The sequence below is a fragment of the Sarcophilus harrisii genome, chromosome 2 (genome assembly GCF_902635505.1).
Source record: "Sarcophilus harrisii chromosome 2, mSarHar1.11, whole genome shotgun sequence".
Taxonomy (NCBI): Eukaryota; Metazoa; Chordata; class Mammalia; order Dasyuromorphia; family Dasyuridae; genus Sarcophilus; species Sarcophilus harrisii.
This window is the reverse complement of record NC_045427.1, coordinates 195,730,642-195,749,821: the sequence shown is the minus strand read 5'-3', so window position 1 is coordinate 195,749,821 and position 19,180 is coordinate 195,730,642. Positions and strand designations below refer to the sequence as shown.

The window sequence follows — 19,180 nt, the reverse complement described above, 5'->3', positions numbered from 1 at the left end:
CTTGAGGGCACAGACCATTTCATTTTTTGTCTCTGTATACTTAGCACCTAGGATAATGCTAGGAATACAGTTAAGTGCTCAATAAATATTTGTAACTGATTTAACAGCTGGTGATAATCCATTTTAGATATGGTGATGGCAAGGTTAAAAACACGGTGATAAAAAAAGGCAAGCAAGAACAGGATATAGAAAACAGTTAATTGGGCTGAAAAATAGAGGTTGTAGAGATGAATAATGACCTAAGCTTGAGAAGATGGTTTGAATTCAGGATGTAGAGGGGGTATAAAAATAAAATCAAGAATTTTTACTTTCTTTGGTATGAATCCCAATTCATAGTTACTTAAGGTTATTGAGTAGAGGAATATTGTAATTAAAACAACTGGGAAAATTATTAAAACAGCCATGAGGAGGAATACAATTTATAAAGGTATATGAATAATCTATATGAAAAAAGATAAGCATCTGAACTACTCTTGTAGGAGCTAAAAGGAGGAAATAACATAGTATAGTCAATAAATGTTTCTGAAGTAAGCTCACAATTTTATTGTATGGGTGTAAATTTTGCCCAAAAGCCTTAGCTTTTCAGCAGAGATCCTAAAATATGTGACTTCTTCTCTAATGTTCATTATGCAACAAAGGATCAAATGGGTTCTTTTTTGGAAATGTTGCTTTAGAATTCATAAACTTAAACTAGATTCCAATTTATGTGGAATAAAAATAATACAGGGCAACAACAAGATTATATGAGGATCAATTCTGATGGACATGACTCTTCTCTTTCTCTCTTTTTTTTTTTTTTGCTGAGGCAATTGAGATTAAGTGACTTGTCCAGGGTCACATAGCTAGGAAATGGTAAGTGTCTGAGAGTAGATCTGAACTCAGATCCTCCTGACTTCAGGGCTGGTGCTCTATCCACTGTGCCACCTAGCAGCCTCAATATGACTTTTCTCAAACAATGAGATGATTCAGGCCAGTTCCATTGATCTTATGATGAAGAAAGCCATTAGTACCCAGAGAGAGGACTGTGGAAACCGAGTGTGGATCATAACATAGTATTTTCACTTTGTTATTGCTGTTTGCTTTCATTTTGTTTTCTTTCTCATTTTTTTCCTTATTGATCTGATATTTCTTTGTGCAGCATAACTGTGGAAATGTGTATAGAAAAACTGCACATGTTTAACACATATTGAATTACTTGCCATATTGGAGGGGATGAGGGGAAGGGAGGGAAAAAATATGGAACACCAAGTTTTGCAAGGTGAATGTTGAAAATTATCCATGAATAAGTTTTGAAAATAAAAAGCTTTAATAAAAAAAAATAACACAGGTTGTCCCAAAAGTTTCAGTTTCAATTTTAAATTATTAAATTTTAGGCTTTTGAGATACACTGCATATGTTTACTTCAATTTAATATCTTTGTGAAGCGCTTCACTATCATACTGACACAAAATAAAATTAAACTTATCAGTTCAAAAAATGTTTTCCCCAATCATTCTTACTCACACATGACTAAAGAGAAACACACATGGCCAAATGCTTGATGATCTAGGAAGAAATACAGAATAGTGGGAAAACCTGTCCCTGATGCTTACTACCTGTATGATGTTAGGCAACTCATTTAAGTCCCTGAACTTCAGTTTTTTCCCTCTGAAAGTAAGAGAGTTGTTCAACATGGAATATGAGGTTGCTCCTATGATCCCAGAAACATATAATGTCAGGAAGAAACATAAAAGGCCATCTAGTCCAAAATATAATTGAATTAAGGAATTATATTCAGACAATCAGTTAAGTAAGCATTTAATGTCTACCTGAAGACATCCAATGATATAAGAAACTCAGTTTAAAAGAATGCTAATTATTAAAGAAATAGTTTCTTCCACTGAGTCAAAATGCCTTTTTATACAACTTTTGTTAAATATTCAGAGTTTCTTCAAAAACTGGCATGGTTTCTAATACTGTCACCATTTTGTTTGCCCATCTCTAGATGTGCTCCAGGTTATAATATTAACACAATATGCCTATGTGAGATGTGGAGTAAGTTTCTTCTAGCTTTTAAGTTCTATGATTTGTCAAATAAGATTGGTTCCATACAAAATCATTCTGGGGGCCCCAAGAGGAATCAATCAAACCAAAAGTAAAATTGTCGATACCTCCCTTCTTTATCTTTGCTTTGGTTTTAAGAGCAGTTTTTATAAGAAAATAGCATAACTGCTAAGGGCTTTCACTTCAGTTTTTAGTAGTACTGGGATAAATAGGATGAGGAAGGAAATTTTGAAAAGGGGTGATGTAGTTTTACTGGGAGGGAGGTAGTGTAAACCAAGATAAACAAAATGTAGCCTACTGTCCAAAAGAGGGTTAAGTATATATTGATGAAACCTGTAAATTCATTATACTTCAGCTTCTAAATATCTAAGATAATTTGAAAATATATAAGTGATTTAGGAATACAATAAGTGATTCAAACTGGAGTAGTAAAAAATAAAAGTACTTTGCTCTGAATTCCTCTTGTTTTTGTTGTTTCTCATCAATTACTTTCTTCAAAATCTGATACCACTTTCTGAAGTCAAAACATGGCCTATCTGAAAGAAAAGAAACTTTATTATTAACTATGTAAAATCTGGAATAATATACATAGCCCAAATGATACTTCATTTATTATATTAGAATTAAGGAATCATAGATTTAGAGATAGAAGGAACCAAAGGATCATATAATGCACACCATTGTTTTTAAGCACTTTAATAATAATTGTTGGCAAACATATAGAACCAATAATTTCATACTTAACTATTGCTAATTTACCAATCTTCTTTAATCCCTACAAAAACCCTATGAATCTTGAAGTGAAGTATAGTAACTGAAGTTGAGATATTCAATGACCTGGGTAGGTTAAACTACCTATAGATAGATAGAGCTTAATGATGCTAGGCTTTTGCAAACTAAATATATCCTCTTTCCATTATGTCATACTGCCTTTTCTTCATTAATTTCTTTTTCTAATCCCATACAACATCTTCAAAGATCCCTAAAGACAAGAAGGTAGATCGGAGGGCAAAGAACACTCATTGCCAGTATGAGGGGAGTAGGATGAACATATTACTATATGGTCCTTCAGTCTTCATTTTTTTTTTCCTATTTATAGGTGGAAACCAAGAAAGGATGGGGCAGAGGAAAAAAAAAACTGGACTGTGTTAGAGAAGAAAAGAAAGTAAGAGATGAAATGAAAACTAAAGAAAACTAAGTGACAGTTTCAATGAGTTAATATAGGACTCTAAGACAGCATTTTTCTTTTCTTATCAAAATAATTGCTAAACTATTCTAAGTTAATCATCCATTTATCCAATATGGATTTGTGGTTCATAAAAACAAAGACAAAAAATGTACCTGTTGCTGTTCAATGATACTTTTTCTTTCTTTCTTTCTTTTTTTTAATTCAAACTTCTGATGGAGGAGGAGAAGAAAGACTCAAAAAGAAGAGGAAAGAAATTGTGAAGGTGATCTGGAAAGGTTTAGACTTATCAAGAAAGTAGAAACTGAATATAAAAGAAGAAAAATTCAAAAAATAAAAATTGGGAACAGGAAAAAAGTTAAGGAAAATAGATCGCAGGTCCAGATTCTACTTCAAGCTTCTCTGTGAGAAAGTTGCAAGAAATGGAATAGGAGAAGAAACAAGGATTGAAGCTATATAAAGAGGAAGAAATTGTGAAAGTGATTTCTTTTTTTTTTTTAATTTATTTATTTAATAGCCTTTTATTTACAGGTTATATGCATGGGTAACTTACAGCATTAACAACTGCCAAACCTCTTGTTCCAATTTTTCACCTCTTACCCCCCACCCCCTCCCCCAGATGGCAGGATAACCAGTAGATGTTAAATACATTAAAATAATAAATTAGATACACAATAAGTATACGTGACCAAACTGTTATTTTGCTGTACAAAAAGAATCAGACTCCGAAATATTGTACAATTAGCTTGTGAAGGAAATAAAAAATGCAGGTGGGCATAAATATAGGGATTGGGAGTTCAATGTAATGGTTTTTAGTCATCACCCAGAGTTCTTTCTCTGGGCGTAGCTGGTTCAGTTCATTACTGCTCCATTGGAAATGATTTGGTTGATCTCATTGCTGAGGATGGCCAGGTCCATCAGAACTGGTCATCATATAGTATTGTTGTTAAAGTATATAATGATCTCCTGGTCCTGCTCATTTGTGAAGGTGATTTCAAACAGTTTAAACTTATGAAGAAAATCTGAGGTTTAAAAGTGAGGGACAAAAACTAGAGAGAACTTAAACTGAAAGAAAATAACTTGGGCTAAAAAATAACTTGAGCTAAAGAACAGAACTTAAGAAGAAGGAAAAGGATAAAATGGTTCAGAAGAAAGGAAATGGTAAGTAAGCATCTTATCAGTTTACATAGCAAAAGAAAGTGGCAAAACAAGCAGAGCAATAAAGCATATGAAATGGCTAAAAAATAGCTTAAAAAAAAACGAAAATGAAAATTAGGTTTGGCCATTAAGTGGCTAAAAGATAATAATAAGTGGTAAAGTTTTAAAAACTAAGGATAGAGGATTAGGTGTAAATATTCACAAGCAGTTCAAAAACAAACAAGGTTGAAAATCTATAAATATAGAAAATGGGGTGAATACACTTCAGTGACTTTCACTGAAAGTTTAATATTTTATTTTCTGCCACAGTCAAATAACTGATGCTTATGTTCTAAGTTGTAGACCACTCTCCTCCCTCAGGTGAAAGTAGCTCCATAATACAAGTTAATAGGAGCTAAAAAATATTTAAAACAAAGCAAAATAAATAACAACAAAAGAAAATGTCAAATGCCTAGGTTTAATGGAAAAAGCAAAAGATATAAAGTAGCCCAGGAGAAATTAATATGTTGGAAAGATGGAGGATAGAAAAATATCTCACAGAGAAAGATGGAGAGGGAAAAGACAATATACTTGGAGCATTTTTTTTTAAAGGCTATTCCTAAAGATTAGGGATATGAATTTTTTTTAGAAGAAAGCAACTACCTGCTCTCGAAGGAATACTACAGTAGATCCACAGAAGCTGGCTCCATGAAAACTTAGTAGCTCTACCATTACAACTCTCATATCTGCCCTTGCTTCTCTACTTCTACTGCTATCACTTTATTCAAAAAATTATTACCATATTATCATGTGCTCAGACAACTGCAGTAGCCTTTAAATAGTTTCTTTAACACCCTCTCCATTCCTCTACTTCTTCATACCAATTATTCTACTGCTCAAAAATCTTTGGTGAGTTCATATTGCCCTAAGGAAAGAGCATGTTTCTTTGCTAGTCCCATCACTTTCAGGTCTCAACCTACTTTTCAACTGAAGTTACTGAGTCTCAATTGATCAATTGATATTGATCAATATCAATAATATATTGATATCATATCAATATAGAGCCATGAATATCAAAACCGTTTTCCTAGGCATCCTATTATTGAGAATATCATTAACCTCAGATGAAATGTAAAACCCCAAAATATGCTTTAAGCATAAACTGAAAGGGCCTATAAACAGAAAGCACAATTTGAAGGGGGCACAATTTAGAAATTAGCTTTCACAGTGAATAATAATGATTAGAGACATTCAAATACCTTTTTGATTGTTTTCATTATTTTCTTGAGCAAGGCTAGAAAGGGACCTGCAAAAAATAATATGAAACTTATCAACTAACTTGAAAACAATCATAATCTGAATTCTTCTACTTAACATACATAAGTAATTGAAGCCAATTTTTTGGTGAAAAAAAAATCATTTGATCTGTTCAGTACTATATGGCTAGGGCTGAAGGAAAGAAGAGGGAGAGGACTATTAAAAATCTTGTTCTCTAAAGGCAATCTAAATCTAAAGCCAAAGAAATACATACACTATCAAAATCTGAGGACAAATAAATAAGGTCCTCATATGAATATCTAACAGGTAATGCCAAGAATCTAATACATTATAAACTATTTAGTAAGTACAAGTAAATATTCTGAAAAATAACTGAGATATAAACATACTGGCTAAATATATATATATAAAACACACTTACATAACTATATATATATATGTTATTCACACATACATATAATAGTTATAACTGTCAAATGTTTTATGGCAATTAAGATTTTCCAATGTAAAATATTTAATAAAAATTTCTTCACTCAAAATAACTAGTAAAGTTAATAACAATGTTTTACTTCAGTTAATATTATTATCATTGAAAGTTATTATCTCTACTAAATTAAGATATAAATCACATATTTACCATTCTACATTATCATTCAATAAAAAGAGAAGTTTCAACACCACAATAATGATAGCCACAGCCTGAACATCATATTTAACTGTCCTTGTCTTTTCAGTTATTGGATCAAATGTCAGGAAATTCACTTCTCCTATTCCAATCATTCTGATCACTTGACAAGTCAGGCTATTCATTTCATCTGTAGAAAAATAAAATAGGAAGACATAAATGGAGTTTTCCTAAAAAACTGAATATTCTAATATTTGTACATTATGGATGTATTTAGATGCACTTATAAATATTTAAGAGAAATGGCATTTAATGACAGAACTCAGAAAAAAATAAACTAACACCTTTCCTAAAGTTATTTTTAACAACAAAAAAACTGGCTAGTTTATTAAAATTCATTGTTATATATTTCATTTTCTAAACAAATTCGGTGAAAATATATGTATAAGGACATTATTATATCATCAAAATATTTTTTAAAAACAAGTCCATGGAACACAGATTAAGAACACTGATTCCCCCTGAATATTTTGTATCTTCCAAGATTATTCACCATTTATTACATTCATATCTTGTTCATAGTTATTTTTCATGTCTTCTTCCTATTAGACATTGGACTCCTCAAAAGCATGGACTCTATATTTTTTGCCTTTCTTTGTATTCTTAGTGCTTAGAATAATGTCCGTCATGCAACAGACACTTAATAAATGTAGTTAAATGTAGTTTTACATGTAGTTATACTGGACACATTAACATCTATTGTATCACACTGTTAGCATATTTAGTAGAATAAAAACTATGCACATCTTTCTTTCTTGTAATCTATTAAAGCACTCTTTGTCTTTATCATATATTTTGAAACAATTTCAAAACAATCATACTTTATGTTATTCTAAATGAAAAATAATATTATTTTAAAAAGTTCACTAATAAAAAGCTAAAATATTAGTTTTATACTAACTGGAAAATGTTTAGCCAAGAAAACTTATAAATTTATTTTAAGATATTCCACCATGAAACTTAAATATAAATGTCTACTACATTGAAAAACTTAGGTGTTTTGACTTTGCTCTTATGATCAAGAGAATTTTCATTAATATTCTAAGAAAGGTTTACAAAAACATTTGCTAACTTTGCATATTATTTGCATCACCTCTAGGGAAGTACACAGCTTTCTCTTGGGCAATTTATATGTTAGAACTCTATTATTACTACTTGTCATTGCAATTTCTTGATTCTCCAATAGAAGAAATATACAGTAGGAAAAAGACAGGGAAGATAAGGGAGAGGTGGTACAGAAAGTAAATAGAAAGTGAGAAGAGGTGGTACAGAAAGTAAAAAGAAAGTGAGTTGGTTTTTATACTTCTGTACAACAATACAATATTTTATATTATAGTTATGTCACATTTAATTAGCATCACAATGTAAAACTCTAATAGTCAGGGACTATTTTTTCTTCTGGGATTATGGTTTTAAATCTTTTTTTTTTTTTTTTTTTTTTAAGACAATGGGGAAAAATTTTATTTTATTTTATTTTTTTTAATAGCCTTTTATTTACAGGATATATACATGGGTAACTTTACAGCATTAACAATTGCCAAACCTCTTGTTCCAATTTTTCACCTCTTACCCCCCCACCCCCTCCCCTAGATGGTAGGATGACCAGTAGATATTAAATATATTAAAATATAAATTAGATACGCAATAAGTATACGTGACCAAAACGTTATTTTGCTGTACAAAAAGAATCAGACTCTGAAATATTGTACAATTAGCTTGTGAAGGAAATCAAAAATGCAGGTGTGCATAAATATAGGGATTGGGAGTTCAATGTAATGGTTTTTAGTCATCTCCCAGAGTTCTTTTTCTGGGCATAGCTAGTTCAGTTCATTACTGCTCCATTAGAAATGATTTGGTTGATCTCGTTGCTGAGGATGGCCTGGTCCATCAGAACTGGTCATCATATAGTATTGTTGTTGAAGTATATAATGATCTCCTGGTCCTGCTCATTTCACTCAGCAGCAGTTCGTGTAAGTCTCTCCAGGCCTTTCTGAAATCATCCTGTTGGTCACTTCTTACAGAACTAATATTCCATAATATTCATATACCACAATTTATTCAGCCATTCTCCAACTGATGGACATCCATTCAGTTTCCAGTTTTTAGCCACTATAAAAAGGGCTGTATGGCTTTAAATCTTAAAAATTATCTAGTTTAATCTTTTTTTTAAAGCTGAAAAATGGGAAGCCCAGGAAGGGCAAGTGAGTTATCTTTAAGACCCAGTAGGCAGCATGCAATAGAGCCAGGCTTCAACAAGTCTACCTTCTGGGGCCAGACAACAGAACACCTAATATATACTAGATGACAATGGTAATGTCTCTTCCATTCTACAGTCCTTTACTCAACCTGATACAGGAAGTGAGACCATTAAACCAGCCTAGTGAGCCAAACCGGCCATTCCCACCGCAGACCTAGTGTCTCAGATGGAAGCTTGCTATAAAGTTACCAATTTACCAGTGGGAGAATGTTTCAATTATTTTTTCTGATGCTTGGAACCATCTCTACCTAATTCAACACAGAAGCATATTTAGTAAAGCTGAAGACTCAATTGCCTCCAATGAAAGAAGGCTTTTTAACCTCTATTCTTTGAAAGAAAAAGTAAAAAAAAAAAAAAAAAAAAATTAACATAAGACTACTCTTAATCTTACAAGTGTAGAAATCTGATCTTCCAAATAAGAAAACATTAGACTAGCCATTGAGGTTTAAGTATCATCAAGAAAAATGTATAAAGAACTTGCTTATTGTCACTTAGCTTAATATGGTCAATTTGTCCAATTTATTTGCTCCTATTTAAAAAACAAACAAACAAATCTCACATCTTTGAAATTACTATTGCATCAGTATGGTCACCATATTTGTATTTTCTCACAAGAACAAATCTCTTGAATTTCTCACACTTCCAGTTTAGCAAGAATTTCAGGAACTGATTATATCAGCAGATTCCAACTAGGTTACCTGTAGCTTAGTATTTTTTAAGCTATGTCTTTTTACATTTTGTATTTCATTACACTGAATTCAAGGAATTAATTGCTGTTCTTGTTACACTGAACTCCATTATCCATCTCCTGATAGAAATAGAAATGAGCAAACGTGAATTTCAAGCATCTAGTGGAGAAATCACCAGACTTGAAATCAAGAAGATTTGAATTTAAATCTGACTTCTGACACTTATTAGCTATGTGATCCTGGGCAAGTTACCTAATCTCCTTCTGTCTCAATTTCCTCATCTCTAAAATAGGAATGATAATAGCACCTAGCTATCAGGGTTGTTGTGAAGAAGAAATGAAACCTTTTCAGAAACCACATGGTTTTTAGAATAACTCTTCTGATCTGAAGCATATAGCATATGTTTGGTAGTTAAGTCAGAGTTATCATATTAGTCTGATAAATCAATTAAAAAAAAAGTATTTGTAAAACACCCATCTAAGTGATATACTTAAAACACAAAGAAAAAAACAGTCCCTGTTCTCAAGGATGTTACATTTTATTAAAATATGTCATCCTTGTGTTCTACTGGTGACAATACCAAGAAGCCTCAGATTTTCTATCTTAGTATTCTATTACCTGTATGTCTAATGTATATTATATAAACATAAAAACATTTTCTCAACACACACATAAGCACTCCTACACATATTATAGCTAGCTATACAGATGTGGTCTACTTACCAGGTAAATTGGCTTCCATCAGATACTTCATACACAACATATTTGGATGGAGAAAACAATTCTCAGTTACATCTGGAAAACGGGGTAAGTCCAAAAATTTTGCAAGCTCAATCATTTTTTCATATATATCTTCATAGACAGGCCAAGACTAAAATAAAACGGAGATATTCAAGGTAAAGAAATATGTTTGTAATATAATTTTTAAAACTTTCAGATATGTGACAAAAAATAAAAGAATATGGACCAGACTTCCACAAATGTGCAGCCTGAATGGAAGACAAGCTATTCAGCTCCCACATACCTCCAAACCCTGAAATTTGCACCAGTCTGAATGATGAATAAGAAATCAGATGAGAATCTATTTTATAACTTTAGAACTGAAGAAAAAAAAAATTATCCAGGAAAGGAAGACTCTCAAGCAAAGTAAGGAATGGGGTAGTGGAGTAGGGTGGGGGAGGAACCATAGAAAGAAACTTGTAGGCTACAACAAGGTTCTGTGTTTAAAGAGGGAAAGAGTGGAAAGATCTCAGAATAGTCATATTCTGTCATAGAATATTCAGAATAGAATATTCTATAGAATAGTCACAAAATTCCAGGGTGGACATTGGAAACGTTGGGAATTAGCAGCATAGTGCTAACCAGTGAGGTGCTAACCAATGCACAACTGAGAAAGTTCAGGACCAGGGGCTCTGAGATCCTAAACCTTACTTCCTGAAATAGGGGGATCATCTGGAAGATTCAGCATTCTGAACCTTAAAGACTAGTGGAGTGAAGCAGTAAACCCAGAGAAGAAGAGATCATTAAAAGAATATAGCATGCTCAGGATAAGATCAAACAGGACTGACCACCCCACTCAAAAGATTATAGAAGGGAAAAAGGAGGAGATGGGGAATTAAAGTTCTAATTCATAAACTAAAGCAGGAGAGTAAGCAAATCATAGGAAAAAACCAAGAAATATCAAAAATTATTGGAATTTAACTCAATAAGAACTATAAGCAGAGAGTCAACAGAAAAAAAAAAAAGAATTTTCCACATAAACAGAGAAGACATTAAAAGAGAGAAGAAAATGGGCAGCTAGGTGGTACAGTGAATACAACATCAGCCCTGAAGTCAGGAGGACCCGAGTTCAAATTTGACCTTAGCCACTTAACACTTAATACTAGCTGTGTGACCCTGGGCAAGTCACTTAACCTCAATTGTCAATTGCCTTAGCAAAAAAAAAAAAAAAAAAAGAAGAAGAAGAAGAAGAAGAAGAAGAAGAAAATGAAATATAATTTTGGAGGAAAGAATCAGAAAAATTTGTAGCTTGGAAGAGGAAATGGGAAAATGTACCAAAGAAATGGAACCCTAAAAACTAGAATAGACCAAATAAGAATCAATGACTCCATGAAACAGCAATAAACAACAAAACCAAAACAAATATAAGATGTCAGATATAAAAGACAACTGATTACAGAAAAGGAAAGTGATAAATGTTGGAGAGGATGTAGAAAAACTGGAATACTAATGCATTGTTGGACTATGCCCAAAGGGCTATAAAAACTATGCACTCCCTTTGATCTAGCAATTGCTACTAGTTCTGTATCCCAAAAATATCATTAGTAAAGGAAAAGGATCCATGTATAAAAAAATGTTTATAATAGCTCTTTTTGTGAAAGCAAAAAATTGGAAATTGAAGGGATGCCAATCAATTGGGAAATGGCTGAACAAGTTGTGATATATGGATATGATGAAATACTATTGTTCTATCAGAAATGATAAATACACTGATTTCGGAAAAGCCTGGAAAGACTTAAATGAACTGATATTGAGTGAAGTGAGCAGACCAGGAGAATATTCTACAGTAAGCAATGATTAATTTTGATAGACATAACTCTTCCCAACTATACATTGATCTAAGACAATTCAAAAAGGCATGTGATGGAAAATGCTATCCATATCTAGAGAAAGAACTATAGGTTCTGAATGCATATTGAAACATACTATTTTCACTTTTTTTTTGTTTTTTTTTTCTCATGGTTCTTTCCTTTTATTCAGATTCTTCTTTTACAACATGACTAATATGGAAATATATTTAATATTACTGTACATGTATAACCTATATAAGATTGTTTGCTGTCTTAGGGAGAAAAGAGAAAGAGAGAAGGAAGGGAGAAAAAAATGGAAATTAAAATTTTATAAAAGTAAATATTGAAAATTAAGAAAATAACAAATAAAAAAATGGCCCCCAAAAGACTGATTTTGTAACATAATAATGAGAGAATTTAAGAATCATTTGAATTCCCTGAAAACTATGCTTTTAAAAAGCCTATATCTAAAGAAATTGAATAAAAAGGGTTCCATTCTATCAGAATAATAAGACAAAGTGAAGACTGAAAAAATCCACCAATTACCTCCTGAAAAAAAAGTCCCACATAATATCATAGCTAAAACCCAGAGATTCTGCATCAAAGAAATAAAAAAAAAAAAAGGTAATCTAGAAGATAGATTATGGATACAATATTTCAAAAAGCAGAAGATGGGGAATTACAACAAAGAATAGGGGGGAAAACAGCCCTGTAATGGAAAAGAGAACTTACACAAGTGTTTCTAATGAAAAACAACAAATCTGATGCAGAACTTTGAAAAACAAACACAAGGGTCCAGAAAAACCTAGAAAACTAAGTTTATCTAAGAGGTTAGACAGTTGCTAGATGCATGGTACTAACATTCTAAAAAAGAGGGAGAAGAAACATATGTTCCCTCAGAACTTTATCTTCAAAGTTAATAACTAACAGTTATATAGCACTTATTAAGTGCCAGACACTATGCTAAGTGCTTTTAAGTCCTACCTAAAATCCCATCTTCTATAGGAAGCTTTTCCCAGCCCCGCTTAATTCTAGTGCTTTCCCTATATTATTTCTTTTTATCTTGTATATAGCTTGCTTTTACATATTTGTTTTCATGTTGTTTTCCCAATCAGATTGGTTTTTAAATGTATTTTATTTTTAATTTATAGAATAAAATAAGCATTTCCATAACATATAGCACAGTAGTATTCCATCACAATCCTATATCACAACTTGTTCATTCATACCCCAATTGAATTTCTACAATTTCTAATGCTTTGTCACAACAAAGAGAGCTACTTTAAGCATTTTAGACTCTATCAAAAACATTTTAAAGTACTGGTATAAGTGGATTTTTCCTTAAATTGAGAAAAAGCATTTACCTAAAACCATCAGTAAGCATTATTTGCATGGTGATAAACTATAAACCTTCCCAGTAAAACCAGGCGTCAAAACAAGGATGCTCACTGTCATCAATATTATTCAATATCATATTATATGTCCTAGCAATAGTAATAAGACAGAAAAAAGAAATAGAATGAATCAGAATAATGAATGAGTTAATACAACTCTAGACAATATAAAATACTTGGGAGTACACCTGCCAAAACAAAACAAAAGAATTACATAATATTATAAAAAACTTTAAAAAGTAAAATAAAAATTAAATAACTGAAGAAATACTGTTTATAGGTAGGCAGGGTCAACATAACAGAAATGACAATTTTACTTAAACTGTATATTCAACACTATTACAATTAAAATACCAAAAAATTATGTTACCAAAATTAGAAAATATTAAAATTCTTTTGGAAGAACAAAAAATCAAGACCATCAAAGGAAATAATGATAAAAATATATAAAAGAAGAGGTTTCGTAGTACCAGATCTAAAAGTATATTATGAAGCAATAAATTATCAAAACTATTTGGAACTAAGAAATAGAAAAGTAGATCAATGGAATAAAGTAGACATACAACATACAGTAGCAAATAAACATAATAACCTTGTATTTGACAAGTATAAAGACTTAAGATTTTGGGATAAGAATTCATTATCTATTTAAAAAAAAAGTTGGGAAAACTGGAAAGTAGTATGGTAAAAACTCGACATGACCAAATCTCCCTTGGGTTGTAAGCTCCTTGAGAGCAGAGCCAATTATTTGCCTTCTTTAGTAATCTCAGCACTTAGCATAGTACCTGACACATATTAGATCCTTAACAAATGTTTATTAATTAAATGAATAAAATCATTATCTCACTTGATCTTCACAACAACCCAAAAAAGTGGTGCTATTATATATAAAACATATATATATATAAAATTATTATCTTCATTTTTATGAATGAGGAAAACAGAGGCTAAATGACTTGCCTAGGTCAGATAATTACTAAATATCTGAGACTGGATTTAAATTTATGTCTGACTCCAGATCTGGCATTCTATCCAAAGGATTACCCTAATACAAAAAAGAAGTAAAATAAGAAAAACAGAAGTTCTAGAAATGTATTTAATTCTGTCCTCAACGTTTTAAGATAGGAGAAAGATAAAATAAGGAATGCATTAATATAGAAAGGAGGAAGGATGGGGAAGAACTAGCTATTTCTCATAACTAAAGAATATGAGAATATGCCAACATGGAGGAAAGGATAGGGGTGGCAGGCATCAGATGAAGCTTACTCTTAAATGAAATGGACAAAAAAAGGATTTAACACATACATTAAGTTTAAAACAAAAATATATCAAACTCAACTGGGAAATAAGCTGGGACATAGAGAGTTTAAGAAAGAAAGATGAGACTCTAGCAAAACAAATGTCCTGATTCAGAAAAAGGTACTGAAATCTGCATATGTGGTGGGTTTTTTTTGGGGGGGAGGGCAAGAGGTTAGAAAGGTGGTTAGATTGCTTTTGGACAGTTTAAGGAATAGATGAACAAACTGTGATAAGATGAATTAATACAATTTTAATATACCTTAAGAAATAATTAAATATATTATTATATATTATTTCAGAGAATTTTGGTTACTTTGACTCGAAATGAAAAGAATCAATAAAACAATTTATACAAGAACAATTAATACAAAAACAATATACAAGAACAATTTATACAAGAACAAGGAACAAAATCTTCCTCTAGTCCAGAGGTCCTCAAACTATGGCCCGCGGGCCAGATGCGGCAGCTGAGGACGATTATTCCCCCTCACCCAGGGCTATGAAGTTTCTTTATTTAAAGGCCCACAAAACAAAGTTTTTGTTTTTACTATAGTCTGGCCCTCCAACAGTCTGAAGGACAGTGAACTAGCCCCCTATTTAAAAAGTTTGAGGACCCCTGCTAGTCTCTTCCCATTCCAATACAGCCTTCATTCAGCCTTCAAAGTGATTTTCTTAAGCACAGGTCTGATCATGTCACCCCCTTCCTATATATTCCTGGGACAAACACAAAATTCTCTGGCATTCAGAGCCCTTCAAACCTAGTCCCTTCCTATCTTTTCAATATTCTCACCTATTCCCACTTTGAACTCTGATTCAGAGACACTGGCCTCTTGGCTGTTCCAGGAAGAGAATGATAATCTTTCTGTTCTGGGCATTATCTCTGGCTATCCCTGATGTCTGGAATGCTCTCTCTCCTCATTTCTGTCTACTACCTATTCAGGCTTCAAGTAAAATCCCACTTTCAACAGGAAGCCTTTCCTAAGCCTGCAATTCTAATGTCTTCCCTCTTTTTTTATTTATTATTTATCCTGTATATATAGAGCTCCTTTATATATATTATATGTACATAATACATAAACGACTGACTACTGTTTAAGAAACAGTTTTCTAAAGAATTACAAACTAAAAATAATCATGAAAGAATCTTTTTTGCCTCTTTTTGCATGCTTAGTGCCTGGCATATAGTAGGCACTTAATAAATGTTTACTGACTGATTATAAAAGAAATCAAAATCAAAATGACTGAAGTTATATCTCATGATCAACCAGTTAGCAAATATGTCTAAAGATATAATTCATGCTATTGTTGAAAGACAAGAATGCAGGTATACTGTTGTTGAACTTAAGAACTAGGGCTTCCATTCTGAAAAGCAACTTTGAATTATGTTAAAACACATCTAAATATATGAAAAAAAATGCTCTAAATCAGAATTGATTAGAACAATGAAAATTAAGGCATCTTTAAGATACCATTTTACAGCTAATTTGACTGGCTACATGATAATTGTGGAAGGGGACATGGGGAAATTGGGATATTAATACATTGTTGATGGAGTTGGTTCCAAATTCTTTCTAGAATGACTGGATCAGTTCACAACTCCATCAACAATGTATTAATATCTCCTAGACATTTGGAAAGTGTTCCAAATTTGACCAGAGATTCCTTTATTTGAAGCGTTTAAGAAATAACTGAAAATTCTCTCAGAGACATTTTCCTCCCTTAGCTAATAGTGACTAGGTTTCACAAGGAATATTAAAATTTTTTCCAAGTTTAAATGAATCATCATGGCAAAATGCCATGCAGTTGATTTGGCTGAACCAGCATTACATCTTTCTTAGTAGTCATTCAAAGAGCAGATTATAATGGTATTCAAAGAGCAGATCACAAAAATTAAAAAAAAAAAACTGGAGAACTGATGTTTGTGATCAGATTCCTTATTTTCTCTTTATTCACTGTGCTAGAAGTCTGAGGATGGATGATGATTTTAAGGAGAATTATAGACATACCATCAAGGATTATAATAGTTTGACTTTATAATGTGTAAATTATCAAAATTTGAGAAGCTGAAATATATAAAAAATAAATCATGTCTAACAACATACTATTAATATTGCTACCAAAAGTTCATTAACAGAATAAATTGCTACAAAGTGAAATTGATAAGGTACAAGTCTCACACCTCTTCAAAATCAACAATTAGGAAGGTAACAATTGTTTCATGAATTCACTGGTAATAGTATCCTTGAAAAAGATCTAGATTCACTGTCTGTTTCACTCAACAGAAAAATTTCTGCTTCACTACAAGAAATGTGGCTTCAAATCAGAACACCGTGCTCCAGAAACTTGAGTCAGATACAAAGGTTATTTGCCTGAGGGGAAAAATGACAGTGCATGTAGACGAGTGGAAATACTAAAATGTAAGGAGCACACCTGCCTGAAATCCTGAGCTTAACTCAAGTCAGACTGAAGGTAGGAACGCAATCCCTGCTCCTAAAAAGAAACCAAAGCACACTGACACTAATTTCTAGCTGCACTCTCCTATATAAATTAAAGATTTAAATTACTAAAATGAAATAGATCCAAGAGATCTTCAAATCCAAGCTGCTTCTTTTCCAAATAAGCAAAGACATCAAGACCCAAAGAAGGGAAATGACTTGTTTTAGGCTACGCAGTAGGTGTCCAAAGTCTGTAACTTTCTTGTTATTAGCAGTTAAGACTACCTGAATACTTTAATGAGGAAAAAAATATCTTGCCTAGGATAAAGGCTGAAGAAAAGCATTAAGAATTTTTTCATCCTCCCTTCCCCCTCTAAAAAAAGGTTTGCTCAGTTTCTGGAATAACAAAAACAAAACAAAAACCAAACAAAGAAGAAAAACAGTCCTTAGCAGCCCACACAAAAAGCTCCACTGGCACTATCTCCATCTCCATCTCCTAAAACAATTGCACCTTTTGTCATTTCTGGTAGAAGTACTGCTGCTGAAGAAGCCAAGACTTAGTGGAGAAAGCTAAGACATGGAAAGAGGGAGGAAAATGCTCTCTTTGTTAATGAAAAGCCTTTTCCATTTAAAGTTTCAACATACACTATTAGAATAGTGAATGCACTTTTGTGAGCAAATGCAAAATACACAATAAAGAATAGCTGCCTGTCAATTAAACAAAGTCACATGAAGACATCCCAAACCTTCACCTTTTCCTGAAAAGAGGGAAATTCAGTATGTAAGGAATATTACTACACTTCAATGAAAGATGTGCCTAAAAGGTACTACTTGAATAAAGCATATAAACAAATTTGAGTGATATGGATTAGTTTCCCTACAATAGTAAAGGATTCCCAAGTTTAACATGTTTTTAAAAGCTACAAAGTTATAATAGGTTAGACTAACAAGCATTTAAACTGAATGCTTGGGAAGAAAATTTAATGAATTTCACAAATATTCCATTGAGTTTATTTTCCTCCATGAAGCAATGCTTCCAGGCAGGTAAGAACAAGCTAGAGTTTCTGTTACCCAACAGCAGGTTCCTATGATAACTGTGATTACAACACCCCTGTCAGAGGTGAACTTCCTGCTTAGTTATTTTTAAAAAGGCAGTGCCTCTCCCTTATTCTTATTGTTGTTTTGAAATTAAGTTTCAGCTGAGAAAAAGATCTGATGCTGAATGCACCTGCTAATCCATAGGCTTTTATAAATAAATGAAAATTAGTAAGAAAATAAAAATAGAAGTAACAAGTAAAGCTTGTTATAAGTTGCATCTTAGAGAAAGAAGAAAATAAACAAGTTCATGATTCTAAAAGAATTGGGTAGGATGGTCAAAATAGTCTTTTACACTTCTGAAAAAAAATATCAAAAAGACAGTCCACAAAATGCATGAAATATAAAGTAGGAGTGCCCTCTTCACCTTTAAGGGATTTCATTCAAGCATTCTTAAACTGGGGACCATGGACCCTAAAGAGGTCCATGGATGAAATTTCAGGGACTCCATCAACTAGGGTGGAAAAAAAATTACATTTTAATTTTTACTAACCTCTAACTGAAATTTATAATATTCTCTAATTATTAATACGGACAAAAAATTATTCAGAGAAGGGGTCCAAAGGCTTTTTCACCAAACTATCCTAGGGACCCATGACACAAAAAAAGACTAAAACCCCCTGATTTCATTATAGTATACACACACACACACACAGGCATATATATATATATATATATATATATATATATATATTATATTATATATATATATATAATATATGTATATATATATATATATATATATATATATATATATATACATACACACATACACATGAGTGTGGCTGGTTGTTTTCAAGGACTGCAAACCCAATTTGAATCAGCAGTATGATGTGAGAGCCAAAAGAGCTAATATAACATTGGGAAGCATCAACAAAAGCACATGTCCAAAACAAGGGAGGTGATAAAACTACATATGGGGTATTGTGTTGAACTCTCAGCACCACATTGAAAAGGTCAATGACTAAACTGCAATCATGGATGGCATGATTATCAAATATGTAGATGACACAAAACTGGGAGGGACTGGATGATAGTCATGATCAAAAAAAAAATCTCAAAAGGCTAGAGGATTAGGGTAAATCAAATAAGATTAAATTCAATAGGGATAA

The 19,180-nt window shown here is 32.2% G+C and overlaps 1 protein-coding gene across 1 annotated transcript in view; it reads right to left on the bottom strand.

The window, feature by feature from the left end:
- TAF1B (TATA-box binding protein associated factor, RNA polymerase I subunit B) overlaps positions 1 to 19,180 on the bottom strand; it is a 95,714-nt gene that overhangs the window by 12,554 nt on the left and 63,980 nt on the right. The window contains exons 9-12 of the mRNA XM_003757871.4: positions 9,999 to 10,146; positions 6,282 to 6,459; positions 5,626 to 5,672; positions 2,489 to 2,579 (exon numbers count right to left, since the gene is read on the bottom strand). Of these exons, the coding sequence (XP_003757919.1) occupies positions 2,489 to 2,579; positions 5,626 to 5,672; positions 6,282 to 6,459; positions 9,999 to 10,146 (464 nt within the window). The remainder of the gene's footprint in view (positions 1 to 2,488; positions 2,580 to 5,625; positions 5,673 to 6,281; positions 6,460 to 9,998; positions 10,147 to 19,180) is intronic.